This window comes from Sus scrofa, chromosome 3 (genome assembly GCF_054392235.1).
Source record: "Sus scrofa isolate SSC_HxYL_T2T_F1_AM1 chromosome 3, Sscrofa_HxYL_maternal_Yorkshire_Landrace_v2.0, whole genome shotgun sequence".
Taxonomy (NCBI): domain Eukaryota; kingdom Metazoa; phylum Chordata; class Mammalia; order Artiodactyla; family Suidae; genus Sus; species Sus scrofa.
In genome coordinates, this window is record NC_139385.1 from 3,861,139 (window position 1) to 3,888,032 (window position 26,894).

At 56.0% G+C, this 26,894-nt stretch overlaps 1 protein-coding gene and 1 long non-coding RNA gene across 9 annotated transcripts in view; one reads left to right on the top strand and one right to left on the bottom strand.

The window, feature by feature from the left end:
• Window positions 1-26,894, bottom strand: part of TNRC18 (trinucleotide repeat containing 18) — a 93,995-nt gene that overhangs the window by 23,475 nt on the left and 43,626 nt on the right. For 5 of the 6 annotated variants that reach the window (XM_021086041.2, XM_085016306.1, XM_085016307.1 and 2 more), the window contains 7 exons: window positions 22,847-23,034; window positions 22,257-22,393; window positions 21,961-22,089; window positions 20,196-20,367; window positions 18,410-18,770; window positions 15,058-15,333; window positions 10,104-10,349 (listed from right to left, as the gene is read on the bottom strand). In XM_021086041.2, coding sequence (XP_020941700.2) covers window positions 10,104-10,349; window positions 15,058-15,333; window positions 18,410-18,770; window positions 20,196-20,367; window positions 21,961-22,089; window positions 22,257-22,393; window positions 22,847-23,034 — 1,509 coding nt within the window. The remainder of the gene's footprint in view (window positions 1-10,103; window positions 10,350-15,057; window positions 15,334-18,409; window positions 18,771-20,195; window positions 20,368-21,960; window positions 22,090-22,256; window positions 22,394-22,846; window positions 23,035-26,894) is intronic. The other variant, XM_085016305.1, reaches the window with a different exon arrangement.
• On the top strand, window positions 15,040-26,669 carry LOC110259840 (uncharacterized). 3 transcript variants are annotated; one of them, XR_014840027.1, is made up of 4 exons: window positions 15,040-15,359; window positions 15,774-15,874; window positions 16,016-16,152; window positions 24,079-26,669. It is a non-coding gene; the product is annotated as an uncharacterized LOC110259840 (long non-coding RNA). The 3 variants fall into 3 exon arrangements; XR_014840028.1 differs by lacking the exons at window positions 15,040-15,359; window positions 15,774-15,874 and adding an exon at window positions 19,460-19,663 and having other exon boundaries at window positions 15,947-16,152; XR_014840029.1 differs by lacking the exons at window positions 15,040-15,359; window positions 15,774-15,874; window positions 24,079-26,669 and adding exons at window positions 16,502-16,615; window positions 19,460-19,588 and having other exon boundaries at window positions 16,100-16,152.

The window sequence follows — 26,894 nt, forward strand, 5'->3', positions numbered from 1 at the left end:
AGGAGATCACTAATATGTGTAATCTAAAAAAAACTTATTTATGAAACACGAAGCAGACTTTCTGACTTACAAAACAAATGCATGGTTACCAAGAGGGGAAGGTGGGGTAAACCAGGAATTTGAGATTAACATACACTAGTACATATAAAATAATCAAGAAGTTCCAACTATGCAGCACAGGGAACACTACTCAATATTCCCTAATAACCTATGTGGGAAAAGAATTCATATATGTGGAGTTTCCATCGTGGCGCAGTGGTTAACGAATCCGACTGGGAACCATCAGGTTGCAGGTTCGATCCCTAGCCTCGCTCAGTGGGTTAAGGATCCGGCGTTGCCATGAGCTGTGGTATAGGTCGCAGACGCGGCTCGGATCCCGCATTGCTGTGGCTCTGGTGTAGGCCGGTGGCTACAGCTCTGATTAGACCCCTAGCCTGGGAACCTCCATATGCCGCGGGAGTAGCTCAAGAAATGGCAAAAAGACAAAAAAAAAAAAAAAAAAAAAAAAAAAAAAGAGTTGATATATGCATATGTATAACCAAATCACTTTGCTGTACACCTGCAACTAACACATTTTAAATCAGCTGTACTCCAGTATAAAAGAAAAATTAATAAAACATTAATCAATTGTATTTCTATACGTCAACAACGAACACTCCAAAAATGAATAGAATTCCATTTATAATAGCATCAAAAAGAGTAATTACCTAGGACTAAATTTAACAAAAGACGTGTAAGACTTACACAACAAAAACTACATTGTTTTGAAAGAAACGAAAGACCCAAATAAATGGAAAGACATTCAATGTTCCTGGATTGAGAAATTGATTTGGTTGAGCTGTCAACACTCCCCAACGTGACCTACCAATTCAACACGATTCTTATCAGAATCCTAGCTGGGGGCTCTTTTCACAGAAAGGGACAGACTGACCCTCCCGTCCACACGGAAATGCAAGGGACTCTGAAGCACCGATCCTGGAAAGAGACAACAAAGACGGAGGACTCGCACTCCCCGACGGCAAAGCCGCCTTCAACAGCTCCCACTGTCATCTCGTAGCAGTGACAGGGTCGCACTGGCATGAGGACGCACAGATCAGTACGATAGAACTGTGGGTCCAGAAAGAATCCTTTATATCCATTTTCAGTTGGTCTACTGATTTTTGGCAAGGGCACCCAGAGCACTCCTGGGGAAAGAACAGACTCCTCAACACATGCTCCTGGGGCAACTGGGTGTCCGTGTGCAAAAGACCCCTCTGTCAGTCCACACACACAGAATTAACTCGAAATGGATCACAAACCTGAATGTAAGTCTCAAACGACAGAACTCTTAGAAGAAAATGGGACTACATCTTTGTGACTTTATATCAGGCAATACTTTCTTATACACAACACCAGCAGTACAGGTGACATCAGAAGAAATAAACCAGACTTCATCAAAATTATAAATGTGTTGTTTCAAACACTATCAAGTAAGTGAAATACACAACTCACAGAACGGGAGAAAATACTTGCAAACCATCTATCTGTTGAGAGATCTGTAGCTAGAATAAATAAAAACTCCCGCCAAACAACAAAACCACAAATAACACAATTTGAAAATGAGTAAAGGGAAGTTCCTATTGTGGCACAGCAGGTTAAGGATCTGGCATCGTCTCTGTGGTGGTACAGGTTTGATCCCAGGCCAGGCATCTGGCATTGCTGCAGCTGTGGTGTAGGTTAAAACAACAGCTCAGATCCAAGCCGTGGCCCAAGGACTTTCACATGCTACAGGTGGGGCCAAAAAATAAATACATTTTTCAAAAATAAAATTGCGGGGAGTTCCTGTCATGGCTCAGCAGTAATGAATCCAGCTAGTATCCATGAGGACACAGGTTCGATCCCTAGCCTTCCTCAGTTGGCGAAGGATCCAGCGTTGCCATGAGCTGTGGCAAAGACTGCTGACACGGCTCAGATCAGGCACTGCTGTGGCACAGGCCAGCAGCGGTAGATCCAATTCAACCCCCACCTCCCTGGGAACTTCCATATGCTGCAGGTATGGCCATATCCAAAAAAAAAAAAAAAGTAAAATTTTAAAAACCAACTTAAAAAAAAAAATAAAAAGACATTTCTGGGAGATCCATCCCCCTGTGACTCAGCTGGTAAAAGAACATGACTAGTATCCATGTGGGTTCAATCCCTGGCCCCGCCCAATAGGTTAAGGATCCAGCATTGCCACATGCTGCGGTGTAGGTCACAGATGTGGCTTGGATCCAGTGTGCTGTGGCTGTGGAGAAGGCTGACAGCTGTAGCTCTGATTCAGCCTCTGGCCTGGGAACCTCCATGTGCCACAGGTGCAGCCCTAAAAGTAAATAAATAAAGAGAAATACATTTCTCCGAAGATGACACACAAACGGCTACAAAACACATGAAAGGATGCTCCACACCACTAGTTATTGGAGAAATGCACATCAAGACCACAATGACAATGCCTTTTTTTTTTTTTGCTTTTTAGGGCTGCACCCACGGCATATAGAGGTTCCCAGGCTAGGGGTCCAATTGAAGCTACAGCTGCTGGCCTAAGCCACAGCCACATCAGATCCGAGCCGCATCTGCAACCTACATCATAGCTCACGGCAACGCTGGATCCTTAACCCACTGAACGAGGCCAGGGATTGAACCCGAAACCTCATGGTTCCCAGTCAGATTTGTTTCCACTGCGCCATGACGGGAACTCCCAAAACCTCAACGAGACACTACTGCACACCCACGAGGAAAGCTATCATTGAGACAGATAATAACAGGTATTGAGAAGGGTTTGGAGACACTGGAGCTCTCATACGCGGCTGCTGGGAATATGAAAGCACGCAGGAACTCTGGAAAATCCTTTAGCAGTTCCCCCAAAGGTTAAACACACTTACCAAATGACCCAGCCGGGAGTTCCCGTCGTGGCGCAGTTAACGAATCCGACTAGGAACCATGACGTTGTGGGTTCGATCCCTGGCCTCGCTCAGTGGGTTAAGGATCCGGCGTTGCCGTGAGCTGTGGTGTAGGTCGCAGATGCAGCTCAGATCCCGCGTGGCTGTGGCTGTGGCGTAGGCCGGCGGCTACAGTTCCGATTGGACCCCCAGCCTGGGAACCTCCATGTGCCGCAGGTGTGGCCCTAGAAAAAGAAAAAAAGAGAAAACAAAAACCCCAAATGACCCAGCTGTCTTCACCTAGATTTGTACCCAGGAGAGCTGAAAATGTGTCCACATAAAAATATGTATGTGAATATTCACAGCAGCATCTTTCACCACAGCCCAGAGGTGGCAGACCCACCAAATGGAATATTATTCAGCCTTGAAAAGGAATGGGCTCACATAAGAAGAAACAGACTGAGTAAAGCTTTATCTACAGCTCCAATTAGACCCCTAGCCTGGGAAACCTCCATGTGCTGCGGGTGTGGCCCTAAAAAAACAATAAATAAATAAATAAATAAATAAATAAATAAATAAAGACTTCACCCCACAAATTTCAGACATTCAGGTGGGGCCAGGCCTGCCTATGTTTGAAAGCTCCCCACGTACATGGACCGTAATGAGCATCCCCGTCTCACGTGTTTCTACCGGAGACGTGTGAGCCAGCACAAGGGCAACGCATCCCACCGCCTGCATGCGGAGGCCCTGGGCGAGGGCTGCGGGGACGCCCTGGCTGACTCCAGAGGAAGCCTCGGATTTTGCCAGATGGAAAATGAATGCGGCCCATTCTAGGTGGAAGACACAGGGAGACACAGACGTGTCTCGTCTGGGGGCTTGGGGAGGGGCAGATGACCCCACTTCCTTAAAACATCACGTCCATCCTGGAAGTGAGCTGGGGAGATGGAAGAAGCCAGGGAGGGCCACATGCACAAGGGTCTTTTCCTTTCTTTATCTAAAAAAAAATCCATTTAATTTTTGTTTGTTTTTGTTTTTTGTCTTTTCTAGGGCCGCTCCTGTGGCGTATGGAGGTTCCCAGGCTAGGAGTCTAATTGGAGCTGTAGCCGCCGGCTTGCAACGCAGGATCCGAGCCGCGTCTGCGACCTACACCCCAGCTCACGGCAACGCCAGATCCTTAACCCACTGAGCAAGGTCAGGGATCGAACCCGCCACCTCATGGTTCCTAATCGGATTCGTTCACCCCTGCGCCACAACGGGAACTCCAAAAATCCATTTAATTTTTAAAATTATTTTTAAAAATTGAGTTAAACACACAGTGCTGTATTAGTCTCAGGTGTACAGCATGATGATTCCTATTTCATGTTATCATTTCATCACCTCGATAAGACTGGAAAAGCATCAGTTTCCAAAGGTGTTCCAGTATTACTGACTTTATTCCCTGTGTGTACATAAAAAAAAAAAAAAAAAAGAAATTGAATCGATAATTAACAACCTTCTAAAACAGGCCTAGATGAGCTCACTGATCAGTTAAAACAAACCTTTAAAGCGATCATACCCATCTTCTACCGTCTTTTTCAGAAGATATAAGCAGAGAGAAAACGTCCTGAGGCACCCTACGATGCCAGCATCCCCCAAACCGGACAAAGACGCGACGGGAAGAGACAACGGCGGGTCACAAACTCTCATGAAAAGAAATGGAACCTTCTCAACAAAATATGAGCAAATCCAACACAGCAACATATGAAAAGAATTACATGCCACAACCAAGTGGAATTTACCCCAGGTGTGCAAGACTGGTTCAATGTTCCAAAAAAAAAAAAAAAATCAAAAATGACTTTATGTAACATATCATATGAACAGGCCAAGGAAGGAAAATCACATGATCATATGAATAAGAGGCAGAAAAAACATCTGACAAAATCCAAAACTCATTCATGATGAAGACTCTCGGGGGGGGGGGGGGGGTTCCCACGGCAGCACAGCTGAAATGAGTCTAAGAACCATGAGGTTGCGAGTTCGATCCCTGGCCTCGACCAGTGGGCTCAGGATCCGGCGTTGCCGTGAGCTGGGATGTAGGCTGCAGACGTGGCTCGGACCCCGCGTTGCTGTGGCTCTGGCGTAGGCTGGTGGCTGTAGCTCTGATTCGACCCCTAGCCTGGGAAACTCCATACGCCGCAGGAGCGGCCCAGGAAATGGCAAAAAAAAAAAAAAAAAAAAAAAAAAAAAAAGACAAAAATAAATAAATACAAATAAAAAACTTCTCAGTAAACTAGAAGTAGGAGTAAACTTGCCAAAGAAAAAACCTACAGCCAATATCCTATTTAGTAGCGAAAAACTAGAAGCCTTCCCACCAAGGTCGGGAACATGCAAGGAAGTCCATTCTCACCAAGCCCTCCTTTTATCGATATGGTTGTCAATATAATATTGGAAGTCCTGAAAGTCCCCTTGTGGCTCAGAGGGTTAAGAATCCGACTAGTATCCACGAGGACTCGGGTTTGAGCCCTGGTCTCGCGCAGTGGGTTAAAGGATCTGGTGGTGTCTGAGCTGTGGTGTAGGTGGCAGATGTGGCTCAAAACTGGTGGCGCTGCAGCTGTGGCTGTGGCGTAGACCAGCAGCTACAGCTCGGAGTCAACCCCTAGCCTGGGAACGTCCAAGATGCTGCAGGTGCGGCGCTGGAAAGAAAAAAAAAAAAATTCCAAGTCCAATGCGATAAGGGAATAAAAGGCACACCAACTGAAACGGAAGAAATAAAAGTGTGTTTGTTTCTACTGGAACTGACTAGCAATTACAGCAGGGTGGCACGATACAAGGTTAATCAACAGAACGCAATTGCTTTCCGCTGTAACAGCAGCGAACAAGTGGAATCTGAAAGTTAAAACATGGTACCATTTACATGAACACCCCAAGACGAGACCCTTCGGTTAAATCTAACGAAATATGTACAGGATCCATATACGGAAAACTACAAAACTCTAATGAAAGAAATTAAAGAAGATATTCTGTGTTCAGGGGTTAGAAGACTTTATACTGTGAACGTATCATTTCTTCTCAACTTGATCTACAGACTCAATGTAATCCCAGCACCAAATCCCAGCAAGTTATTTTATAGCTATCAGCATACTTGTGCTTATGTTTATATGGAGAGGGAAAAGACCCCAAGAGAGCCAACTCAATATGTTACAAACAGTCAAAGGACCAACAATTCCTGATTTCAAGACTTTCCATAAAGCTAGAGTCATCAAGAAAGGGAGGAATTGGCCAAAGGACAAACAGATCAATGAAAGAGACTGGAGAGCCTAGAAATAGACCACTGGAAAAACAATCAAATGGTTTTTGACAAAGAGGTAAAGGCAACACAATGGAGGAAACACAGTCTTTTCAACAAATGGTGTAACCACTGGATATCTGCATTGAAAAAAAAAAAAAAAATGATCCTAGGAGTTGCCCTTGTGGCTCATGGGTCAGTGAATCCGACTAGCATCCATGAGGATACGGGTTGATCCCTGGCCTCACTCAGCAGGTTAAGGATCTGGCATTGCTGTGAGCTGTGGTGAATGCCGCAGATGTGGCCTGGATCCGGCGTGGCTGTGGCTGTGGCTGTGGCTGTGGTAGGCTGACAGCTACAGCTCTGATTGGACCCCTAGCCTGGGAACCTCCATATGCCTCGGTTGCGGCCCTAAAAAGACGGGGGGGGGGGAGTATGTACACATGAAGAACCCTTCAAATTCAGTATCAGGAAAATAAATAACCTCATTACAAAAATGGAGACCTACAGATGGCAGGTGAGCCAGCGAAAAGACTCCCCATCATGCCCTTAAGAAAACGCAAATTAAAATAACCGTCCAATAGGACGGCACACCTATCAGAACAGCCAACACCCTTAACACCAGGTGCTGGGGAAGAAGTGGGGTGGCGGCGGCCCTCACTCGGTGCTGCCGAGAATGCAAGAGCGGCGCGGGCACTTTGGAAGACAGCGGGACCACGTGCACGAGATCCAGGAATCACCGCCCTTGGTACTGACACAAAGGCGTCCGAAGCCTGTCCGGACAAACATCTGCACACACACAGCTGCCCCCATCTGGATGCCACGCCACGCAGATGTCCCAGACACCCTTGAGCAGCTGAGTGAATAAAGAAACTGCAGTACCCCCAACGCGACATCACTCAACGTGGAGAAGACACGAGCTATCACGCCGTGGAAAGACATGGAAGAATCCTAAATGCGTTTTAGGAAGTGAAAGAAGCTAATCACAGAGGCGAGAGAGCATGATACCACGGGTCCACGACATCCTGGAAAAAGCACAACTACAGAGAAAAGAAAAATACCCGTGGTTGCCAGAGGCGGGGTGGGGGCCGGAGACGGCGAGGTGGGGCACGAAGGGTGTGCAGGGCACTGAGACCCTCTGTGCGAGCCTACAACGGCGGGCACCTGACGCTGCCTGCTGGTCTAAACCCACAGCACGTACATCGCCAAGAGTGAACCCTCACGCGAGCTCAGGGTTCCGGGTGATGATGCGGGGTCGGTGGAGGGGCATCCCCCTTGCTGTAACGGGGGATGCCGACAGTGGGAGGCCGCGTATGTCCGGGGGCAGCGGCTGCATGGGCTATCTCTCTACCTCTCAACGTGGCTATGAACCTAAGGAGTTCCCGCTGTGGCCTGGCGGAAACGAATCCAATGAGGAACCATGAGGTTGCAGGTTCGATCCCTGGCCTCGCTCAGTGGGTTAAGGATCCAGCGTTGCCGTGAGCTGTGGTGTGGGTTGAAGAGGCGGCTCGGATCTGGCATTGCTGAGGCTGTGGTGTAGGCTGGTGGCTACAGCCCCAATGAGGCCCCTAGCCTGGGAACCTCCATAGGCCGCATGTGTGGCTGTAAAAAACAAAAAAAATTAAAAATTAAAAAAAACAATAAAAGACCCACCATAAGCTGTTGCCAAGAGACTGACTTGAAATGAAGGTAAAGAAAAATGAAGACAGAGGTGAAATGAGTAAGCGGATGGGAGAAGACCTAACACGTGAGCAGTAAGCGTAAGAAAGCTGGAAGGACCGGTTCAAACCAGGTAAGACGGATTCCACAACAAGATATAGAACGAGACAGAAAAGAACTCTGTAATAATAAAAGGGTCAGTTCAAGGGGAAAATATAGCCATCCCAAGTGTGCGTGTGCCCAGGACAAGAACCGCAAACGCGGAGAGAATTAAAGGAAGGAGGCTTCTGTCGTCTCCCGGAGTGCAGGTTTCACCATCCATCTGTAAGCAACGGAGAGAAGCAGACAGAAGACCCAGCAAAACTGCACACGATCTCAACACTTCCAACCACATTGACTTGCCCGAGAGGACTGAGCGCTTTGCAAACGCTCCGCCAAAAGGAGGCCTGAATATGCATCTCCAGGCACACGTGGCACATGTACCGGGAAAGGCCATGTGCCAAGTATTGGAAATTTAAAAAGATTGAAATGATACAGAGCATGTCGCTGACCAAGATGGAGTTAAAGTAAAAATTGGTAACACTAGAAGTTCCCGTCATGGCGCAGGGGAAATGAATCCGACTAGGAACCGTGAGGTTGCGGGTTCGATCCCTGGCCTCGCTCAGTCGGTTAAGGATCCACCGTCGCTGTGAGCTGTGGTGTAGGTCGCAGATGTAGCCTGGATCCCGTGTGGCTGTGGCTGTGATGTAGGCCGGCAGCTACAGCTCCAATTCGACCCCTAGCCTAGGAACCTCCATATGCTGCGTGTGTGTGGCCCTAAAATGACAAAAAATAAATAAATAAACAAACCAGTAACAACGAGAGCGCCAAGCAACGCCACCAACAGTTTCCTAATTGCTGATTACCCACTGGTCTAAACAACCACTGGATCACAGCAGACATCCCAGGAGAAATGAGAAGACATTCTCAACTGAGTAACAGTGAAACTACAACATATCAAGATGTGTGTGTCGGGGGGGGGGATCACTGAAGAGAGAGGCTTAGAGCGAGGCCTCGTGGCTTTTTCTCTTTCGAAGAAAAGGAGGCCCCGAGTCACCATCCACGCTTGCACCTAGAGGCAGAGGAAGTGGCTGCAAATCATACCCACAGAAAACGGAGAGAAGGCACTAACGAGGAGCAGAAGCCAAGGGAATCTAGAAGCTCTAGTCTGAAATAATGAGCCGAGGAACAATCATGCGAGTCAGCAGTGGAAAAAGGAAACATCACGACAGACCCTTGGGACGTTTGAAGGATAAAACGGGGGCATCTCGACCTCTCTGCCAGCATGGTGAACAGTTTAGATGAAATGAATGTTTGGGGCACGTGCAGAGGCCTAGCGGCTCGGGGACGGCTGGTGCGAAGAAGGGTGGACAGGATATGGATCCCTGTTTGTTCTGGGGGGGTTTTCGGTTGTTTTTTATTTCAATTTTTGTTGGTGGTGGTATTCTTTTTCGTTTGGTTGGACCCATCCAGACCCTGGTGTGTGGACAGGCCCCGTGAGTCCGGCCCTGTCTGGGCCAACCCACCTCTGTGAACGAGCCCCTCTGATGCCTTGTGCGCAAAGAGCTCCCCTTCCTGGGGTTCCCACTGTGGCGCAGTGGTTAACGAATCTGACTAGGAACCACGAGGTTGTGGGTTCGATCCCTGGCCTTGCTCCGTGGGTTAAGGATCTGGTGTTGCCGTGAGCTGTGGTGTAGGTCGCAGATGCGGCTCGGATCCCGCGTGGCTGTGGCTCTGGTGTAGGCCGGCAGATACAGCTCCGATTAGATCCCTAGCCGGGGAACCTCCACGTGCTGCAGGTACGGCCCTAGAAATGGCAAAAAAAAGAAAAAGAGAGCTTCCCCCTCCTGTCATCTCTGCACGCCCCTTCCTTCGCCAAGGGCTGAGCCAGCTCCCACTTCTCTCTCATGGCTCAGCCAGAGTGTCACCAACCCGGAGTGGCCTCCCTGACCACCCCCAGGACGGGTCAGGGGCCTCCCTTGAGCCCCTGCAGCCCCCCAGGGGGCAGATTCAAGGCCTCTGCTCCCCAGAGCTGCCCAATATCTGGCACCTGAAGGTGAGGCGGGCAGTCAGATCACATGTGTTGGAACAACGAAGGTCACTGCCCAGCTTTGGAAGCCCCTTCTTAGGACGAGCAGACCAGGATCCCCATCCCAGGGCCCCGCTGCTCAGCCCAGGGCTGGCCCGAGAGGCAGGGTTCGGGGCCACGGTACCCACCTCCCTGCAGCCCATCTGCTGGTACTTACCCATCAGGCTCTGCCGCTCCTCTTTCTTCCGGGCCTTCTGCTTGGCCTCCAGCTGCACCACCGACAGGGACGGCCCCACGGTGGGGCTGGGAAGGGCACTGGCTGCAAAGCGGGCCAGCAGGCCCAGCCCGCTCTCCTCCAGGCCTGGCGACAGGGCCCGTTCCCGGGCCCCCAGCCTATAGCCACCACCGGCCTCGTCCTCCTCCTCCTCCAGCTCATCCTCCTCCTCCTCCTCGGAGCTCTCATCTGGCGTGCAGAAAACAGGGAGCGAGTCAGAGCCTCGGCCTGAGTGTGCACCACCCCCCACCACCCTCCACTCGGCTGGAGCGCCAGCGACGGGGCCGCGCTCCGGCCCAGCTCCTCTCTCCTCACCAGCCCACGGGTCCCCCCCGTGGCCCAGGGCCCCCATCACAGTGAGCCCAAGACCTGGGCATCCTGGACAGCCCAGAGGTGGGCAGCGGCTCTGGGAGGCGAGAGTGTTTCTGCAGGGGGAGCACCAACATGCACCTGTGCTGTGGGGAGGGGGACGGACAGACAGACGAGGACTAGAGACAGCGCTCTCCACCGTCTCACGTGCGCGCACACACACGCACGCGCACACACACACACACACGCCCCGACGCACAACATGAAGGCTGGGAAGGAGGCAGGAAGGGAGAGAGGGCAAGAGGGGAGGACAGGCAGAGGGCGGGAGGAGCCTGGGGCGCAGGCTGGGGCTCCGGGCACAGGCGCCTGGGGGCTGGTGGCAGGAGAAAGTGGAGTTTGGGGTCTTCTGAGGGCGCCAGGGCCCCCAGTGGTTGAAACCCCCAGTAGGCCCTGGGGTCTACACCTGCAAGCCTGGGGCGAATCTCTAGCTCTCTCTGAGCCCCTCCTTTCTCCTCTATGAAAATGTGAGATCCCACCTCAGCAGAGGAAGCCACAAGCAGGCTTCGCCTCTTGGCCCACGGGACCAGGAAGGGAGCTGGTGGGCAGATCAGCCCCCTCTGCTCCAGGAGGCCGAGGCTCGGCGTGGTCGGGGGTGCAGGCGACAGAGCACGACTTGAACCTGGGGCTGGCTGGCGCAACAGCCCGTCTAGTGGAGAGACACCAAGGAAGCCTCAGCCTGTCTGTCCAGCATGTGAATAGACATGCTTCTCCCCGGGAACTGGCCCTGCAGCCCTGAGCCCAGCTCAGGCCATCAGGACAAAGAAAGGTGGGCCGGGCAGCGGGGCTGGCAGCTCCCTGCTCGTGAACCAAGCCTCCCGTGAAAGGGAGGCTGTCTGAAAGCCCAGGTTTGCTTCCTGACCACCTGTTCAAGGAGACAGCCCAGCTAACCCCACGATGGCCTCCAGTGGGAGGGTGCCAGGGGTGACTCTGCCTATGAGGTATCATAGCCAAGGAGCCACCAAGGGCCACCTGCCAGGGGGTGCCTGTCTGCTCAGAGCACTGGGAGGGTGAAGGCAGCACTGGGGCCGCTGGCCAAGGACAAGGCCAGGCCAGGCTGGAGTTGACTCTACCACAAGAAGTGGGATGAAAACGAGCTGTCACTGGAGTCCCTGCTGCGGCTCAGCGGTAATGACCCCAACTAGTATCCATGGGGATGCAGGTTGGACCCCTAGCCTCGCTCAGTGGGTTAAGGATCTGGCGTTACTGTGAGCTGTGGTGTAGGCCACAGATGTGGCTCGGATCCCGCGTTCCTGTGGCTGCAGTAGCTCCAATTTGACCTCTAGCCTGGGAGTTGCCATATGCCGCAGGTGCAGTCCTAAAAAGCAAAAAAAAAAAAAGGAAAGCAAATGATCCGTCCCTTCTCCACACGCTGTCTGGGGGCAGGGAGTCTGGGCCCAGGTCATGGACCGGCCCTAGACCACGGCCGCATCCACATTCTCCTGCCACCGCCCCAGGCGCCTGCCTGCTGGGGAGCAACAAGCGGCCAAAAGCGGTGGCCCCAGGGGTGCCAGTGAAGACAGGGGTTCGGTCTGCCCATTCATGTGAAGAGCTCAAGGGAATGCCCGAAGGGAGCGGAGAGAGGGAGGCAGCGAGAGAGGAGGTTTGTTAGGGGGGGGTGAGCAGGCGGAGACCCGGCTCCCGGAGCGATGGATGCAGCGGGACGGAGGCCGGCGGGCGGGCGGGCAGGCAGGCAGGCAGTGCACACTTGCGACCCATTCACATTGCGGACGTCACATGGTGGGCTCCGCCCAGTGGGCCACAGCGGCAAAGCAGGCTAAGTGTAGGCAGACTTTGGGCAGCGCCTGGGTCCCTCCCATCAGGCCCCCTGGGGCTGGCCAATCTGAGCAGCGGGCGGGCAAGGGCTGGCTGGGGTCGGGACGGGGGCTGGACGTGGGGCCAGCTTTCCCTCCGAGCAGTGGGTGTCCTTCCCGGGGCTGCTCAGGTGTGGAGACTCCAAAACTCTCTCCCACCAGGATTCTCCACTGGCAGGGCCGGGCTGGCTTTGGATTTCCGGACAAAGGAAGGTCCATGTCAGATCCTAGAGCCAGCAGCGGCCCAAACCCAGCGCCCTGAGATGGAAGAATGTTTGGAAGGCAAAAGCCGAAAAAAGGCGTGAGCTTCTGCAAAATGCAGGCTCGAATTACCTTGCTTTCTTTCCTGAGACCCTCCCGGGCTCCCACGCCCGAGGCCCGCCATGGCTGCCTCCCACGGGAGCGGCTCTGCTCAGGCCAGGGTCTGAGGGGTAGGGGGAGCTGGTGGAGGGGGGGGGTCCCAGGACCAAGAAAGCCTTTCTGGAGTTGTCCACACCTGAGGCATCAGAGCTTGCCAAAGGCAAGGGGAGAAAAAAAAAATCCCAATAAAGACACCCAAGGAAATGCAGAAAAAGTTTTCACAGAAAAAAAACTCTCGGCTCAGTAAGTACATGGGGTCGGCTCTTGTCACTTGGTTTGGTTTGGTTTACCAAAACCCAGTCCATAAATGCCAAAGCAATCCGCTGCTGCCATAGCCGATGGGGGCAGACCCCGAGGAGGGGGGGTGCAGAGGAGACACAAAGAAAAGGGTTTTGCCTACCTACGGAGCAACGAGCCAGGCTCGGACCCAAGCTCAGTGACCCGCTGCGCCGTCTGCCCTACTCCCAGCCTTCGCTTTGCGTCCAGAGTGCAGCGTGAGAGCAAATGCAAGAGACCAAAACAGACATTCAAAGCGTCATGGGTAGGGGTCAAGGGTGAAGGTATGGTCAAGCTGCTGGGGGGAGAAAGCAGACACACTAGAAAAGCCAAGCGAATTAGGTGTTTTAGTACCAGATGTCAGTAAGGCCCTATTACCCAAATATCCCTTTCAAGACCTGACCAGCAATCTGGGTGCAGCGGGGAGCCCTTCCCTCGGCCCCCTACACCCCTCTTATCTGAGCCTCTGTCTGCTGCTGCGTCTAGCCCCGGTCTGAGGATCCCGGGCTCCCTCTAAGCACTCTGCACAAAGGGCCCCGTGCTACGAGAGCTGGGTGGCGGGTGGGGTGGGGCTGCTTCTTCTCTACGGGGTCCGAGCTGGGGCAGGAGAACTCAAAAACTGGGAGGCGGCATGGGGTCCACCCAAGACTGGGGGAGAAGGGAGAAGGGAATGATGGACCAGCCAGACTCGTCCACAGAGGCCCAGGCTGGCTGGAGGACTAGTGGCCAGACTGCATTGGCTCAGGCCTGCCAGCAGCCCTGGAGAAGCTGAGCCCAAAGGGCACCTTGCCCCCAGTCGAGTCACCTCCTGGTCACTCAACACGGACCCCAGCTAGAGCATCAGGGTCTAGGCTCTGAGCCCCAGGTACTGTACCCAGGCTCAGGGGTCCCTAAAAGGGGTCCTCCCGGGAGCAAATCCCAAACCAGGGCCAGAAGCACTGAGGGATCTGCTGGGTGCTTGCCCTCCCCTCACGACATCTGGGACTGGAGGTCCTGGAAGGCTGAGCTGAGCTACTTCTAACCCCAGAGTTCAATTCTGACATCAGGGAAGTCAGAGCTGGTGGGCTCGCCAGGGTGGCCAAAGGCCACCCCCTCTCTTCCTAAGTGAGGCCCCGGGCCTGGACGGAGCCAAGAGCAGACCAGGCCTTTGCCCCTCCGTGCGGCAATGAAGCCTTGAAATTTCCCAGCAAGACCCAGGCTCCGTGACCTGCCCTGACCCTGCACTGCCTCTACGCCCTTCCACACAGACACGTGTGTTAGAAGACAAGTGTTTATAAATATTCTTTAGACACTGTTGCGTAGGAATAGAGCTTTAAGAAGACAAACAAGCAGCTTTAAAAAAAAAACAAAAAAATTAAAAAAAAGAGATGAAGCTGGAGGTGAAAGCAGTTGACTTTAAACCTGAAAAATGAAAGGCATGCCAACAGCTACCAGGGATATTTGAATAATAGGGAGGGCGGCAGACTGCATTCGTCCAGCGACCTCTGCCGGGTGGGGGTGGGGGGGGAGGAACAAAACGAGGGAAGCGGCAACCTGACGGGCTAGTAAGGACACAGCAAGAGAGACAAGGCACACGGGTTTAGTTAAAAATGAACTCGATATGTTTAATAAAGCTTGGTATTACCAAAATCGCGGTACAAACATCAAGTCACACGCCCACACAACAGAATTCCATTTACAGAGCGTCTCCCGGGAGGCCGGCCCGGCCTCGCCGAGAGGACCCGCCCGGGCCTGCGGTCCCGGGGGCTGGAGGTGGGGGGCCGGGGGGCCGGGCGGGCGGAGGAGGCGAGGGGGGCGGGCGGGGAGGGAGAGCGGAGGAAGCCTGCGCACAGTCCGTGTCAAAGCTCCCAAAGAGCCAGCCACCGGCCCGACCCATCACAGCGATACAGGTCCCCAGGCAAACAAAACGCCCCGGCCTCAGGCTCAGAAAGCAGGCTACGCTGCCAAGAACCGACGGCCCGCGGCCATCGTCGCGCGCGGCCGCCGCCCGCCCCGCGCGCCCCCCGCGCGCGCCCCTGCCCGCCCCGCGCGCGCGCGCTCGCTAGGAACCACGCAAGGAGGTTGTGTTTGGAGCTAGTAACCTTGGTCAAACGAGTCCTCCGAAGAATCGCTGAAGGAGGAACGGGCCTCGACCTCTTGAAGCAGCAAACAAAACGGCTGCTTCCTGCCGGCGGCCGGCTTGGGCTTCAGCGTCCGGGCGGCCGCCAGGCCCCGCTTGCTCAGCTTGGGGCCGCCGGCCGGCTTGCTGGGCTTGGCCACCACGCCGCACAGGAGGGACGTCGGCAGCTTGGCGCTGGAGGGGCCCTGGGCGGCCCACTCGTCCTTCAGGAACTCCTCCTCGTCCTCTGAGTCCGTATCTGCGGTCAAAGCAGTTTTTAACACAGTAAGTCACCGAGTGGGAGAGAGGGAGGGCGGGCGGCGGCCCCTCGGGCCTCTCCGGCTGGTGCCAACCCCCTGCTCCGCCGGAACAGGGCGGTCCGAAGGCCTAGCAGGCGAACCCGAACCCCGGGACGGGCCTCGCCACCTGGCTCGCCATCACCTGGGGGCCTGAGGGCTCGGAGCCGCAGGCCTCCCACGGCCCATCTTTCCAAGTTTGGACGCAGGCTCCTTCCAGGTCGCAGGACCCATCACGAGCCTGGGGGAGGCAGGAGCCCAGAGGCTCCCCGTGGGGAGGGACAAGGCCTGGGGGTGGAGGGGCTCCGGTAGAGCCCGCCTTTCCCAAAAGACCAGCTCCCTGCGGCGGCGGTGGCCGGGCCAGCGCGCACCCCGGTGATGTCAGGACGGCGGCTTCCAACAGTTACACGGAGGAAACGGGCACGTGACATTGCAACTCCCAGCTCCACCCCGACCTTTTCTCCCGGTCAGAAAGCGGGGTTACCAGCACATGGCTCTGCTCAGGTATCCAGCCTTACTTCAAGAGGGAAGTTTCCTGGGAGTGGGTCACCCAGCTTTGGGGAGGGGGGCTGTCAGGTGGGCACAGCTCAGGCCCTTTCCAATCCCACCCAAACATACTCACACCACTCTGACCGTTTTATGTAGGAGGCTGTTGAGCAAGATTTCACAAGACGAAAGGGCTCTACAGCCAAAACCCGTAATCCCTTGATCTGGTAAAGTGTTCGTGAACGCAGTACAGCTCTGGCAGTGCCTGCTGTCTCCAAGTCCAAGAGAAACCGTGAGTAAGTGTGAGCGAGTGTGTGTGTGTGTGTGTGCCCGCGCGCACACCAGCACATGTGTGCTAGGAGCAGAGGGCCTCTGGCTGCCTCCTGTGCTCCCTCTGTGCTTTCCACTCCAAAGCCCCACCTGCACGGTGACCCAGCAACTCTGGGTAGGACCTCAAGCCTCTGTCTGGCCCCTGGCTCATGTGCCCCCTCGCCTCCTTCCTGAGGCCACATCCCCGGCTGGAGACGTCCCTGCGTTGATGACGACCGATGTGGCTTCCCACCAGAACCCACCAAGCTCGCCACCCAACCTGTACAAGCCAAAGTGGAAGAGCAGGAGAGCCAAGGTCTCTCTTCCCATCTCCAGCAGGACCACATCTTGCTGCTGGGAAACACGCTGACCTCTCCATGGCCAGGCCCTCTTGTTTACCAAGAATGGCAGAAAAGACAATTGAAAAAGAAGCGCTCTCTCCACAGCCAGGTGTGTATCACACCGCCACCTTGGCGGAGACGGGCCTTCTAACCGCTTTGTAGCGAGGTTAACCCATTTCTCTCGCTTGTACCGTGGAGTCTTAGACAAAAGCCTAACAGAGAGGAGCAATTTGAACGCCGCTTCACACGCGCACACGTATCTGCCGCGGTGGACTCAGCAGCGCCCAACACCCCAGAGACCTCGAGGAACCAGCTGATCCTGGCCTCTAGCTGGCCCCCAGCCACTTCCACCTGTAAGAGTGGAGTGTTCTTCCAGCAACCTGCCAGGCCGCACCCATTGACTGCTATCCCTTCAAAGATCAAAGGAGCAGCAATCCTCCCCCCTCTCTTTTTTTATTCCAAAATGAGCAGAGAAAGCCCTTCCCTCCGCCTTCAGAACTACAAGCTCTAAAACCAGCCCCCAGTGGCCAGGGGCCTGGGCAGTGTTGCTTGACTCACGACTCCCCAAATCCAAGGGCCAAGAAGCACGTCCTAATACGTAAGGCACAAAGGAGCTGCTTCCCCCCACGCCCATGTGAGCGCCAACCCTGGAGACCCAAGACAACCAAAAACACAAACATTAAAAAAAAAAAAAAAAAAAACAACCAGCAGCAGTTTAATCGCATCCCAGGTGCCACGTCCTGCACGCACCTGAGGTCACTTAGAGCTCAGGACAGCCACCTGAAACAGGTGATGATTCCTTAACTCCAAGGCCATAAAATCTTCCTTTCCTTAAGAGAACACACATCATGGCTCCACTGATCCTGTCTGCGTTTCCCACTGAACGTTCACCACGCGGACCCCGGGAAACCAAGCAGAGCCAATCAAAAGTCCAGTCACACAGATTCAGACAGTCACAAATGAAGAAGCCTTTCTGCCCAGTCACAGCCTGGGGTCTCCCAGAACAAACCCCGCTGACAAGTGCCAGGAGCCAAGAAGCCCCTCTCTGGCCTTCCGACAGCTGCCACGGTACTTGGCACCATCCATCCTGGGCATCAGGTGTTCCACCCACAAACTTACTGAGCACCTACCACCTGCTCTGGGCCAGCGGGGCGCCAGGGGTAGGGGTCGGGAGGCAGGGCCTCGGGGCTCCGCCAAACCACGCTCCAAGTTCCTAGAGAAGGACGGTAATGCCTCTGGCTCCGGTTAAAGCTCAGTCCCAGACCCACCAGCCGCTTCCGGGGCCGGAGAGCCGCATGGAGCCAGCGGCTGCGGTCGTGGGCAGCGCACAGGCCGCCTCCGCCGTGGCTGGAAGTCCTGGGCGGCTGGGTCTGACCATCCTCGGGAACAAGACGGGGAAGCGCTGGGCGGGCTGTCACCAAGACAGGGAAATGCCGTCCAGACGGCACCGGTGTGCGCACCACAGACCGTGCCTACCAACAGCACAAAGACCGACAGCTGCCTGCGGGCAGGGGGCAGGCTGGTCATCTCTGCGGTGCTCAGGGGCTACGACGCCAGACCGAGCCCCCCCCCCCCCCGCCAACTCTGCGGCGCAAAGGGCTCCACGGCAAAGGAAGGCGGGCGCTGAGGGCAGGCGGACTTCCGCTCCCACCCGCCCGCCAATCACGAGCGCCCGCCAATCACGAGCGCCCGCCAATCACGAGCACCCGCCAATCCTAAGCGGACGCCTAGCACGGTGCCCACCAATCACAGGCAGTTCCGCTAAATCTCACTTCCGGCCTAATGTCCCCGCAGAGGCGGAAAAGAGACAACCCTTAGAGCTCTCGAGGCGGAAAAGGGGAGCGAAGAGGGAGGGAAGAGAGAGAGAACGCGCGGCCCTGAGGCAGCACAGCCCGCTACTTACTGTAGGAGTAGCTGCTCACTTCCGAGGCGAACGGGGAGTGGGCGGACTTGGGCTGGCCTCTGGCCTTGAAGCCCACCTCCATCTTCCTGGCTTTGGCGGCCCTTTTGTGTTTACCTTCTCGGGACGCTTTCAGAGACAGGCTGAGGCCCTTGGCCAGCGCCTTCCGGTCCTTGCCCAGCAGGCTGTCGTAGGGCGTCAAGTACCTGCCGCAGCCCCCGCTCGTTTTTGACTTCCCTCCAGAACTGTCCGAGAACTTGAAGGGTGACTTCAACTTGTCCTGCTTTGTGAGGGAGAGGGCTTTGTCCAGCTTGCTTGCCAACTGCTCCTGGTCGCTGGCCATCTTCTTCTTCTTAATCTTTAGCTGGAAAGGCAAGTTGGGAAGTCGTGGGTTAAGGTGTGGGACAGAACAGGGCAGAGGGTCTCCGTGCACGAGCTCTGAAGAACCCAGGTGCCAGTGCTTCTCCCTGCCTGTATGGCTTCTGGCAAGATGCTTAACTCCTCTTGCTCTCAATTCTTCTACTCTGTAAAATGGGAGCAATTATGTACAGGCAGCGCCGGCTTGTTCTGCAGATGAGCTGAGCTAAGGCACATGAGGCACTTATTAAATAGCTGTTACTGTGGTTACAATCATCAGCGACACTGGCATTTCCACTGGTTCTCCGTGGCACTGTCAGGTGCCTCCTAGGGGAAGCACTTGAAGCAAGCAGCGCTGCCAGTGAGCAAGACAAAATATCTGGATTAAGGGAGGAGGGATGGAACCGAGATGGAAAACCGAGATCACAGCACAGCTGAACTGCTTATCTCAGCCACCTAAAAGCAGGTGAGGAAGGCGGCCGCACAGCCCAAATCAGCCCATCCAGCTAAATGGGCTGAAGCTGCCAAGAAAATGCCATGAATGTGCCTTGGACGCCTGAAGCAGAAAGAATGATTAGAGATTTCACAGATAAATTCCTGCCTGCACGGCTCTCGTCAGCCAGAGTCATTTGTTGTTGAAATGCGCAGTTTCAGTGGTCCTCGTGTGAACATTTTATCTCTGTTTTCTTTAATCAGGTAACATTTCACAGGGAGAGGAAAGTTGGGATAGTGTCAATTAAACAACAAAAGTGTCCTTCACAACGTGAGAGTACAAAGGATCCCGACGTACACACTGGCTCTCCCCGCCCCCCAATCCCGTCTCCTTTGAGTCCTTCCCTCTGATGGCCAAGCCAACCAAAACAGCCCCCTGCCACAGGGCTCTACTGGGAGGGCGACAAGGTACGTGAGTATCTGGCAACGAGGGCCTGAGTGGATGAGTTCAGCCTCTGCAGAAAGAAAACAAGGTGTGGGCTCCCCCTCCCCCGCCCCTCAGTCAAGTTCACAGGAAATTACAATGGCACCAAGCTCTTGTTTCTTACAGGTGAATGGTGAAGCGGCTCCTTAAAGAAATACACTGCTAAACAACACAGTAACTGCTGTGCTTGGTTAAGAACTCACAGTCTCTCTTCCTGGCTTCGGCAAAGGGTCGGGGTGCAAGCCCCGAGGGCGTGGCTTTCAGCCTCAGCACCACCCCGGGCTGTGCTGCTTGACTACATCTCTGACCTCCCCCGAGCCTTCTCTGCCCCCTCTGTGCCATGAGGAAGGGTGCAGCGAAGTCACTCGGGCACTACAACAATTGTCTCCACCCACAGTCTCTGGGCAGCAGCAGAGCCAACGGACCTGCGCTGGGAGGGAGAACTCTGGCACACACACACCCCCCACACCAGACCTTCTGTGCCTGGAAGATGGGGGCTTGGGGGGGAAAACTGACCTGACTCATGAAGTCCGACGAGGCCTCATGCTCGTCCCAAGGCTGGCTCCTCCCCCGAGCTTTGCCCGTTCCCCCGAGGGCATCAGGGTCTTCCTCGGGCGCCTTGTGTCTCTTCCTCACCCCCGCTCCCAGCTCGTAATCGTCCGAGGTCAGCAGGGGCTTGCTGCTCAGCCTGAAACCCAGATGCACCAGTGGTCAGTGCCCTGGCCAGGCAGCACTCAAGGGCCAGGCGCCCTCGTGGCCCCAGGGGTGGGCTCTGGACGTCGAAGCACAGACCGTGATGACAGGGTGACGAGCCTGGGGAGATGGAGCCTGTAGAACTATGGCTTCTGGGACACTTGTGAAGGAGGCAGAAGGAGCGTTTAGTGGGGGAAAAAGAACTTCTCCAAAGCAGTGTCTCGCTGGCCTCTTTCCCGCTCCTGCTTACAGACACACGCACTCACGCATCTTTTCAGGGGCAGGGAGCCCTGCACCAAAACGGGCCGAGAACAAGGCTCCGGGATGCCGCAGAAACCCACCAGGATGGGAGGGGGATTAAGATCAAGAGCTCCAGTGAAGGAAGAGCCACGGGCTGGTCCCCCGGACCCCTGGAAGCATAAGCCGTTGGGGCAGGTCTGGTTTGAAGGCCCCTTCTGCCTCGTGAGGCTGAACCCGCACAATTGCAGTAAGACGCTAAGCCCGACAGTGCTGATAGGACTCTGTTTATGTCTCGCTCCACGTCCGCGCTTTGTGTTTTAGCCACAAAACAATGCTTCGTTCGATAGGCTGCATTTTCTGAATGAAGGAACTCAGGCTCAGGAAAGCTAACAACTGGCCCAAAGTCACGAGAGGCCGACCTGGGACCCAAAAGCTGGAGGTGCACCTGTGTCCGCAGCCCACACTCCAACCGGGGACCCACGTGCTGGCAGCCCCAGCCCTGCACGCCCCGTGGGGAGCTGCGTTCCCCACCCGCTCTCCAGCCTCAGTCAGGAAACACCCAGGAAGTGAAATACAAGCTGTGGGGGCCCTCAGGGCCGTCTTCTCCTGAGAAGACCCCTGGCCGACCCACGGCCTCTCCAGTGCCTCTGAGGACACCGTGCGGCTCCCCTGCTTCCTCACCAGCACCGGCCGCCCGGGGTCCAGCCTGCCCTGCTGTCCCAGACCGAGGTGCAGTCCAGCCCCTCCAGCTCGACGTGGGCCCAGACACCCCAGGGGGACCACAGCACGGCCCCTAGCCACGCCCGTCCTAGAGGAAGCGCTCTCCTTCCAGCCGCACGTGACTTCTGCCGCTACCCGAGGAGCCTGGCCCCCGGGACAGTGGCCTGGGTCCCAGGGAGCAGGCTCGGGCACAACGGGCCAGCAGGTCAGGCCAGGAGAACGGGAAGGACACTGTCCGGCACAGACGGGACCAAGCAAGAGCAGGGGCCGGAGCCCATCGTGGCAGGGCTGGCAGCTCAGCACATCCTGCCGCAGAGAGGAGGTGTGGGCAACAGCTCGGGACTTGGTCCCCAGCCCAGGGGGAAGCAGGTGCTGCAGGAAGGTGGGCCCAACACTCGGGTGGCGCACGACTTGCTGGCAGGGGCGGGCCTGTCTGTCCACACTGCACTTGCCCAGCTCGCCCTCCTGGCTGCCCGGGGCAGCACGGGTGCCGCCCGCGAGCTGCCAATCCAGGTGGGCCAGAGCCCAAGGGACCCCAGGTCCCCGGCGCCGACACGGGCCCCACGCGGCCCGTGCTCCTCCCTCCGAGCTCTGGGCCATTCCCGACCCACCGAGGGGCCAGCCTTACTTTCCGCTACGGATGCGGCTCTTCCCTCTCTTGCGGGGGGGCGACAGGGCGCTCAGGGCGTGGGTCCGTTTCCGCGGCCTGCCAGGGCCTCTGCGTGCCAAGCTTCTATGGGGTTCCTCGCGCCTGTCCCTTAAAGAGAATCACACGCTGGGCTGTGAACCCAGGGGGTGGCGGGGGTGCGGAGAGAGGACACACGGTGCGCACACGTCCCTCGGGGCCACGCACACCTGCCGGCCTGCCACGGCCACCTCCTGAGCGCCGGCGCCTACGAGAGCCCGGCCCGCGGGCGCACTCACTCGGCATCGCGGCGCCTCTGCAGCTTCACCAGCTCGCGCTGCTTCTCCTTGTACTGCCGCTGCACCTCGGCCAGCCGCATGCGGAAGTCCAGCTCCATGGCGTCCATGCTCTCCAGCGAGGACTTCATCGCGTACATCTGCGGGGAGCGGCGAGTGAGGACGCCGTCCCGGGGCCCGGGCCCGGCGGCTGCCCCCAAGCCGCAACCTCGAGTCTGCCCGCCAGGGCCCCAAAGCCGCCTCTGCAGGGCTGTGTCGAGGCGAGTGGCCCAAATCAAGGGCTCGAGCTGAGCTGGCTGTCTCCACGTGTGCCACGCACGTGCCACGTGCAGACGGGGCTCGGGGGCGAGGCCCAAGGCCCCCAGGCGGGGAGGGGCACGGCCAGGCCCTCCCCTCCTGAGCCACCAAGCTGCCCCCCACGGAAACGGACGTGTGAGCGCGCGATGAGCTCAGGCCCAGGAAGAGGAAAGGACTCGCTCGGGACCGGCCGGCAGCTGGTGGTGGCGGCCGGAGATGTGGACGCAGACGGCGGCCCTGGGGGTGCCCCGCCCCCGCCCCACCCCACCCCTCCAGCCAGGCCCAGGCCACCTCACCCGCTCATCCTTCTTCTGCATCCAGCTGTACTTCTTGTTGGGGTTCAGCTCCCGCGGAAGCCGCAGGTTCTTGAGCGGATCCACGAAGGGGCCGTCCAGCACCTCCTTCAGCATGTGGCTGCTGGCCGCCAGCAGGCTCTCCAGCGACGGCCGCACCACCGGGCCCCGCTCGGCACTGGCACCTGCACCTGCGGAAGGAGGCAAGTGAGCTCCCGCGCTCCCAGCGGCATGGGGGCAGGACTCACAGGCACTGCAGCCAGGCCCCCTCAGACCCCCTACAGGAAGAGGCTGTGGCCCAAAGCAAGCTCACGACTGGCCTGGGACCCCCCCGGCCCATAGGGACGCTGTCAGAACCACAGCCTTTCCCCGACGCGGGAAACAGTGCGGAGAACAGGTCAGAGCAAGGACACACGGCGAGGTCCTGCTCCTCTCAACATGTCTGTGCACAGGCTGGCAGAGGGTCCCCGGAAGGCGGCCAGCTGCCTCCTCGCCGTGTGGCACTCTCTGTGTTGCTTTGTCCTGAAAATCTTCCACGAGGAATATCGGAAAAAAAGAGCCCCATGTTAACTTTCCTAAAATGTACCGGTAACATGCGCACATGATAAGAACCACACATGGCAGAGAACCCTACCCCGTGTTGTGTGATCACCTGTGTGGGAAGAGAAGCTAACAGAGAACGGCTGTGGGCCCATGCGTGACGGAACCACTGTGCTGTGCAGCAGAAATCAGCACAGCCTTGTAAGTCAACTCTACTTCCATCAAACTTTAAAACATAAAAAAACAAACTAAAAAGCACGAACCAAGCGGAAAGAGCAAGGAGTGGTGAACCAACAGCCTCCCCCCCGCCCCGCCCCCGTCACGCAGGTCCCTCCCCGGAGGTGCCTCTGCTAAAGCTTCTGGCAGATGGTTCCAGAGAGTTATACATATTCAAACATACATACCATGTACAGGCATCCTTTATAAATATAAAAATGGCATCCATCAACACATATCATCTCACACTTGGCTTTCTTCTACCTAACATCTTTTCACATGAGCACAAAAACACAAATACACACTCATGCTATAGCGTGAACCTCACAAAAGCACCATTTCAGTAAGTCAAACACACTAGCATGTCATCAGCCCAGCTGACAGCAGCTTAGAATTCTCTTGGGTGGATGAGTTTGAAGTTATCGAAATGATCCCCCACTGATGGCATTTAAGTTGTTCCTGATTTTTTTTTCTTGTAGGGAACAGACAGGCACTGTTTGGAAAATTCCTTCCCTGTGCAGTGAACGGGATGAAGGCATGTGTGTTTCTCTCTGATACACATTCCAGCTGCCCTTTGCAAAGGCTGTACCAGCTCAGGATCTCAGCAGCGGTACCTGAGAGCCGTACCTTATTTCCCCACCCTCTTTCTACCAACGTAGCACGAGTTTCCATTTTTGCATCCGTATTTCCTTGGTGATCGAATACATAAGCAGTCTTTGCCGATGTTCCACGGGTGCTCGAGGGGGGACCTGTCCTCCTTGCTACCAGCCTGCCAAGTTCCATCCAGTCAGCATTAATAATTCTATTATTATGATCACTCGGGGCTTCTGAACCCCAGCACACGGCCAGAGCCGCCTTCGGGATGTTCAGCAGCGTCGCTTACTCTGAGCCACTAGATGGCAGCAGTGCTCTCAAGCTGTCACAGCCGAGTGTCACCGGTGGCCAGTGGAGAGTCATGTCTTTATGGACGCTGAGGCCACAAAACGGTGCACCGTCAGCTCCCAGGGGTTGGCACGAGATACAAGCCTGCGGCCCAGTCGAGGTGACACACCCCACCCCGCCCCCCTCAAGCTCTTTGAGGTGTAAGATTCTTGGTTGCTGGGTAAAGCGCGGAAGGGCTGCTCCATCAGAGGGGACAAAGGAGCCACTCTGTCACCTTTCACCCTCCCACAAGCCAGCCTTGCCGGGACGCTCACGACTGACAGCCCAGAACCACGGGAATGATGGGAGGCCAACAGCTGTGGGCTGAACTGTGCGCCCCAAATTCACGTCCCGAAGCCCTAGCCCCGGGACCTCGGACTGTCAGGGCTTCAAAGATGAGGACATCAGCTAAAGTGAGGGCTTCAGGGGGGCCCTGACCCAACGAGGACATCTGGTTACAGAGGAAGACGGTGTGAGGACACGGGCACAGGACTGCGATCGCCAAGCTGAGGCCTCAGCAAGAACTGACCCAAGCCTGTCACACCTTGATCTCGAACTCCCAGCCTCCAAACCACAAGACCACACGCCTCGGTGAGTCACGACCCGCCCCCTGCCCGCATCGGGAGCATCTGCTTCAGCAGCCCGAGCAGACCCAGACACCAGCCTTGCGGCTTTACCAGCGCAGAGGAGACTGGGGGCACTGGGACCCCCACGGGACCAGGCGTCTGTCACAGAGGCTAAGGCCGGAGGACAGGAAGGATGGCGCCACGGGGGGCCAGCGGTGTGGACGTGGGGGCCCAGGAGCCTTGGCTCTACTGTGCGACTGACCCGGCTCTGAGCAGAAACCCCAGGAGACTTGGTGCTCAGGGACCTTCCTGGACCTCAGGGCAGAAAAGGGCCCGGGATCCTCGCTCGGCCCTGCGGGGCACTCGGGCCTCCAAGGGCAGGATCCACCCGGCTCCGCCCCCACCCCAGGGGCCCAGATCCCAGGCTGGGCCACCGCACGGCTGCAGGGCTGCAGGGCACGGAAGGGCATCGCAAACATCCACAGCAAACACCGGGTCCACACCGCGGCGGGGCTTCCTCAGACCTGCCCCCCCACCCCCCCAATTCCCCCACTCCCCCAGCTCAGAAGCTGGACTCCTCATCTTCCAACAACAGCTCAGGCCAAAACCCGCAGAGCTGCCCTTCCCCCCAGAGCATCAGCAGAGCCCCCTGGAATCAGCCTGCTCCTTGCTTCTGTGCCCTCCCCGCACGGGCCGGGGTCACGCCTGCCCCACGCAAGCGCAGTGAAGCCCGAGCCACCTCGCCCTGCTTCTCCCCTACACTCGGTGATGGAGCCTCGGGATCACCCCCGCCCCAGGGACCCCGCTGACCGTCATCCTGGCCGATACTACCTGCCTCCCGCTCTGCTCCAGCCCCTGGCCTCCCAGACTCTGTTCTGATAGGGCACGGTCACCTCAGGGCCTGTGGACCTGCTACCCCTTGGGTCTGGCCTGGAGCATCTTCCTCCCCAACCATCAAGAGGGGCTTGGCTGGCCAACCGCCATAGGTGACCACCCTTCCCACCCCTGTCCTGTCCCCTTCCCACCATTTCTGTCACCACGGGACAAGTGCCGTATGTGGCTGCCCTTGCTCACTGCTGGCCCAGCACCAAACAAGGCCAGACACACAGTAGGAGCTTCCTGAGGACAGGAATGAAGCAGCAGTGGGCAGCAGCGCCCAGACCCAGGGACCCACCCGCCGCCCCCTCCTTCCCCGATGCCCTGGCCCGCCGTGGCCCCCACTGAAAACCCACCCGTCGGCAAGAGCAAGAGGGTTTTCATTTTTTTTGGGGGGGAACAAACTTTTTTTTGTACTGAGCTATTCAAATGAGAGCAAAGAAACAACGCGCGTCAGAACAGCAACAACAAAAAAACAGATGCCAGCAGGGGAGTGGGCGTCGCTTGTCCAAGCCTCTTGGAAGGGGGACACTTGACCGTGGTGATGAAAAAGGCTTCAAACAAATGGCCTTGTTCTGACAGAGCAATTCCACCCCTGGGAATAAATCCCTGGGAAAACAGGGGTGTGGACAAAGATTTTTCTTCAAGAGTAACCATCACGTTATGTACAATAGCAAAAAAAAAAAAAAAAAAAAAAAAGAGGAGGAAAGGAAAAGAATAGAAAGCAAATTAAAATGCCTGACAGTCTAGGACTGGGTCCCTGAAGGCTGGGGCCTCCACTGGGCACAAAACTGGGCGGCAGTCCCTAAAAATGAAGACACGCGGCTTTGGAAAGGGTTTAATAAAGGACCCACTACGTGAAGAAGGCAGGTCACAGAGCACTGTTGACAAGCTGATCTTAATTTTGGAACTGTTTGCGTGTATAGAAAAAG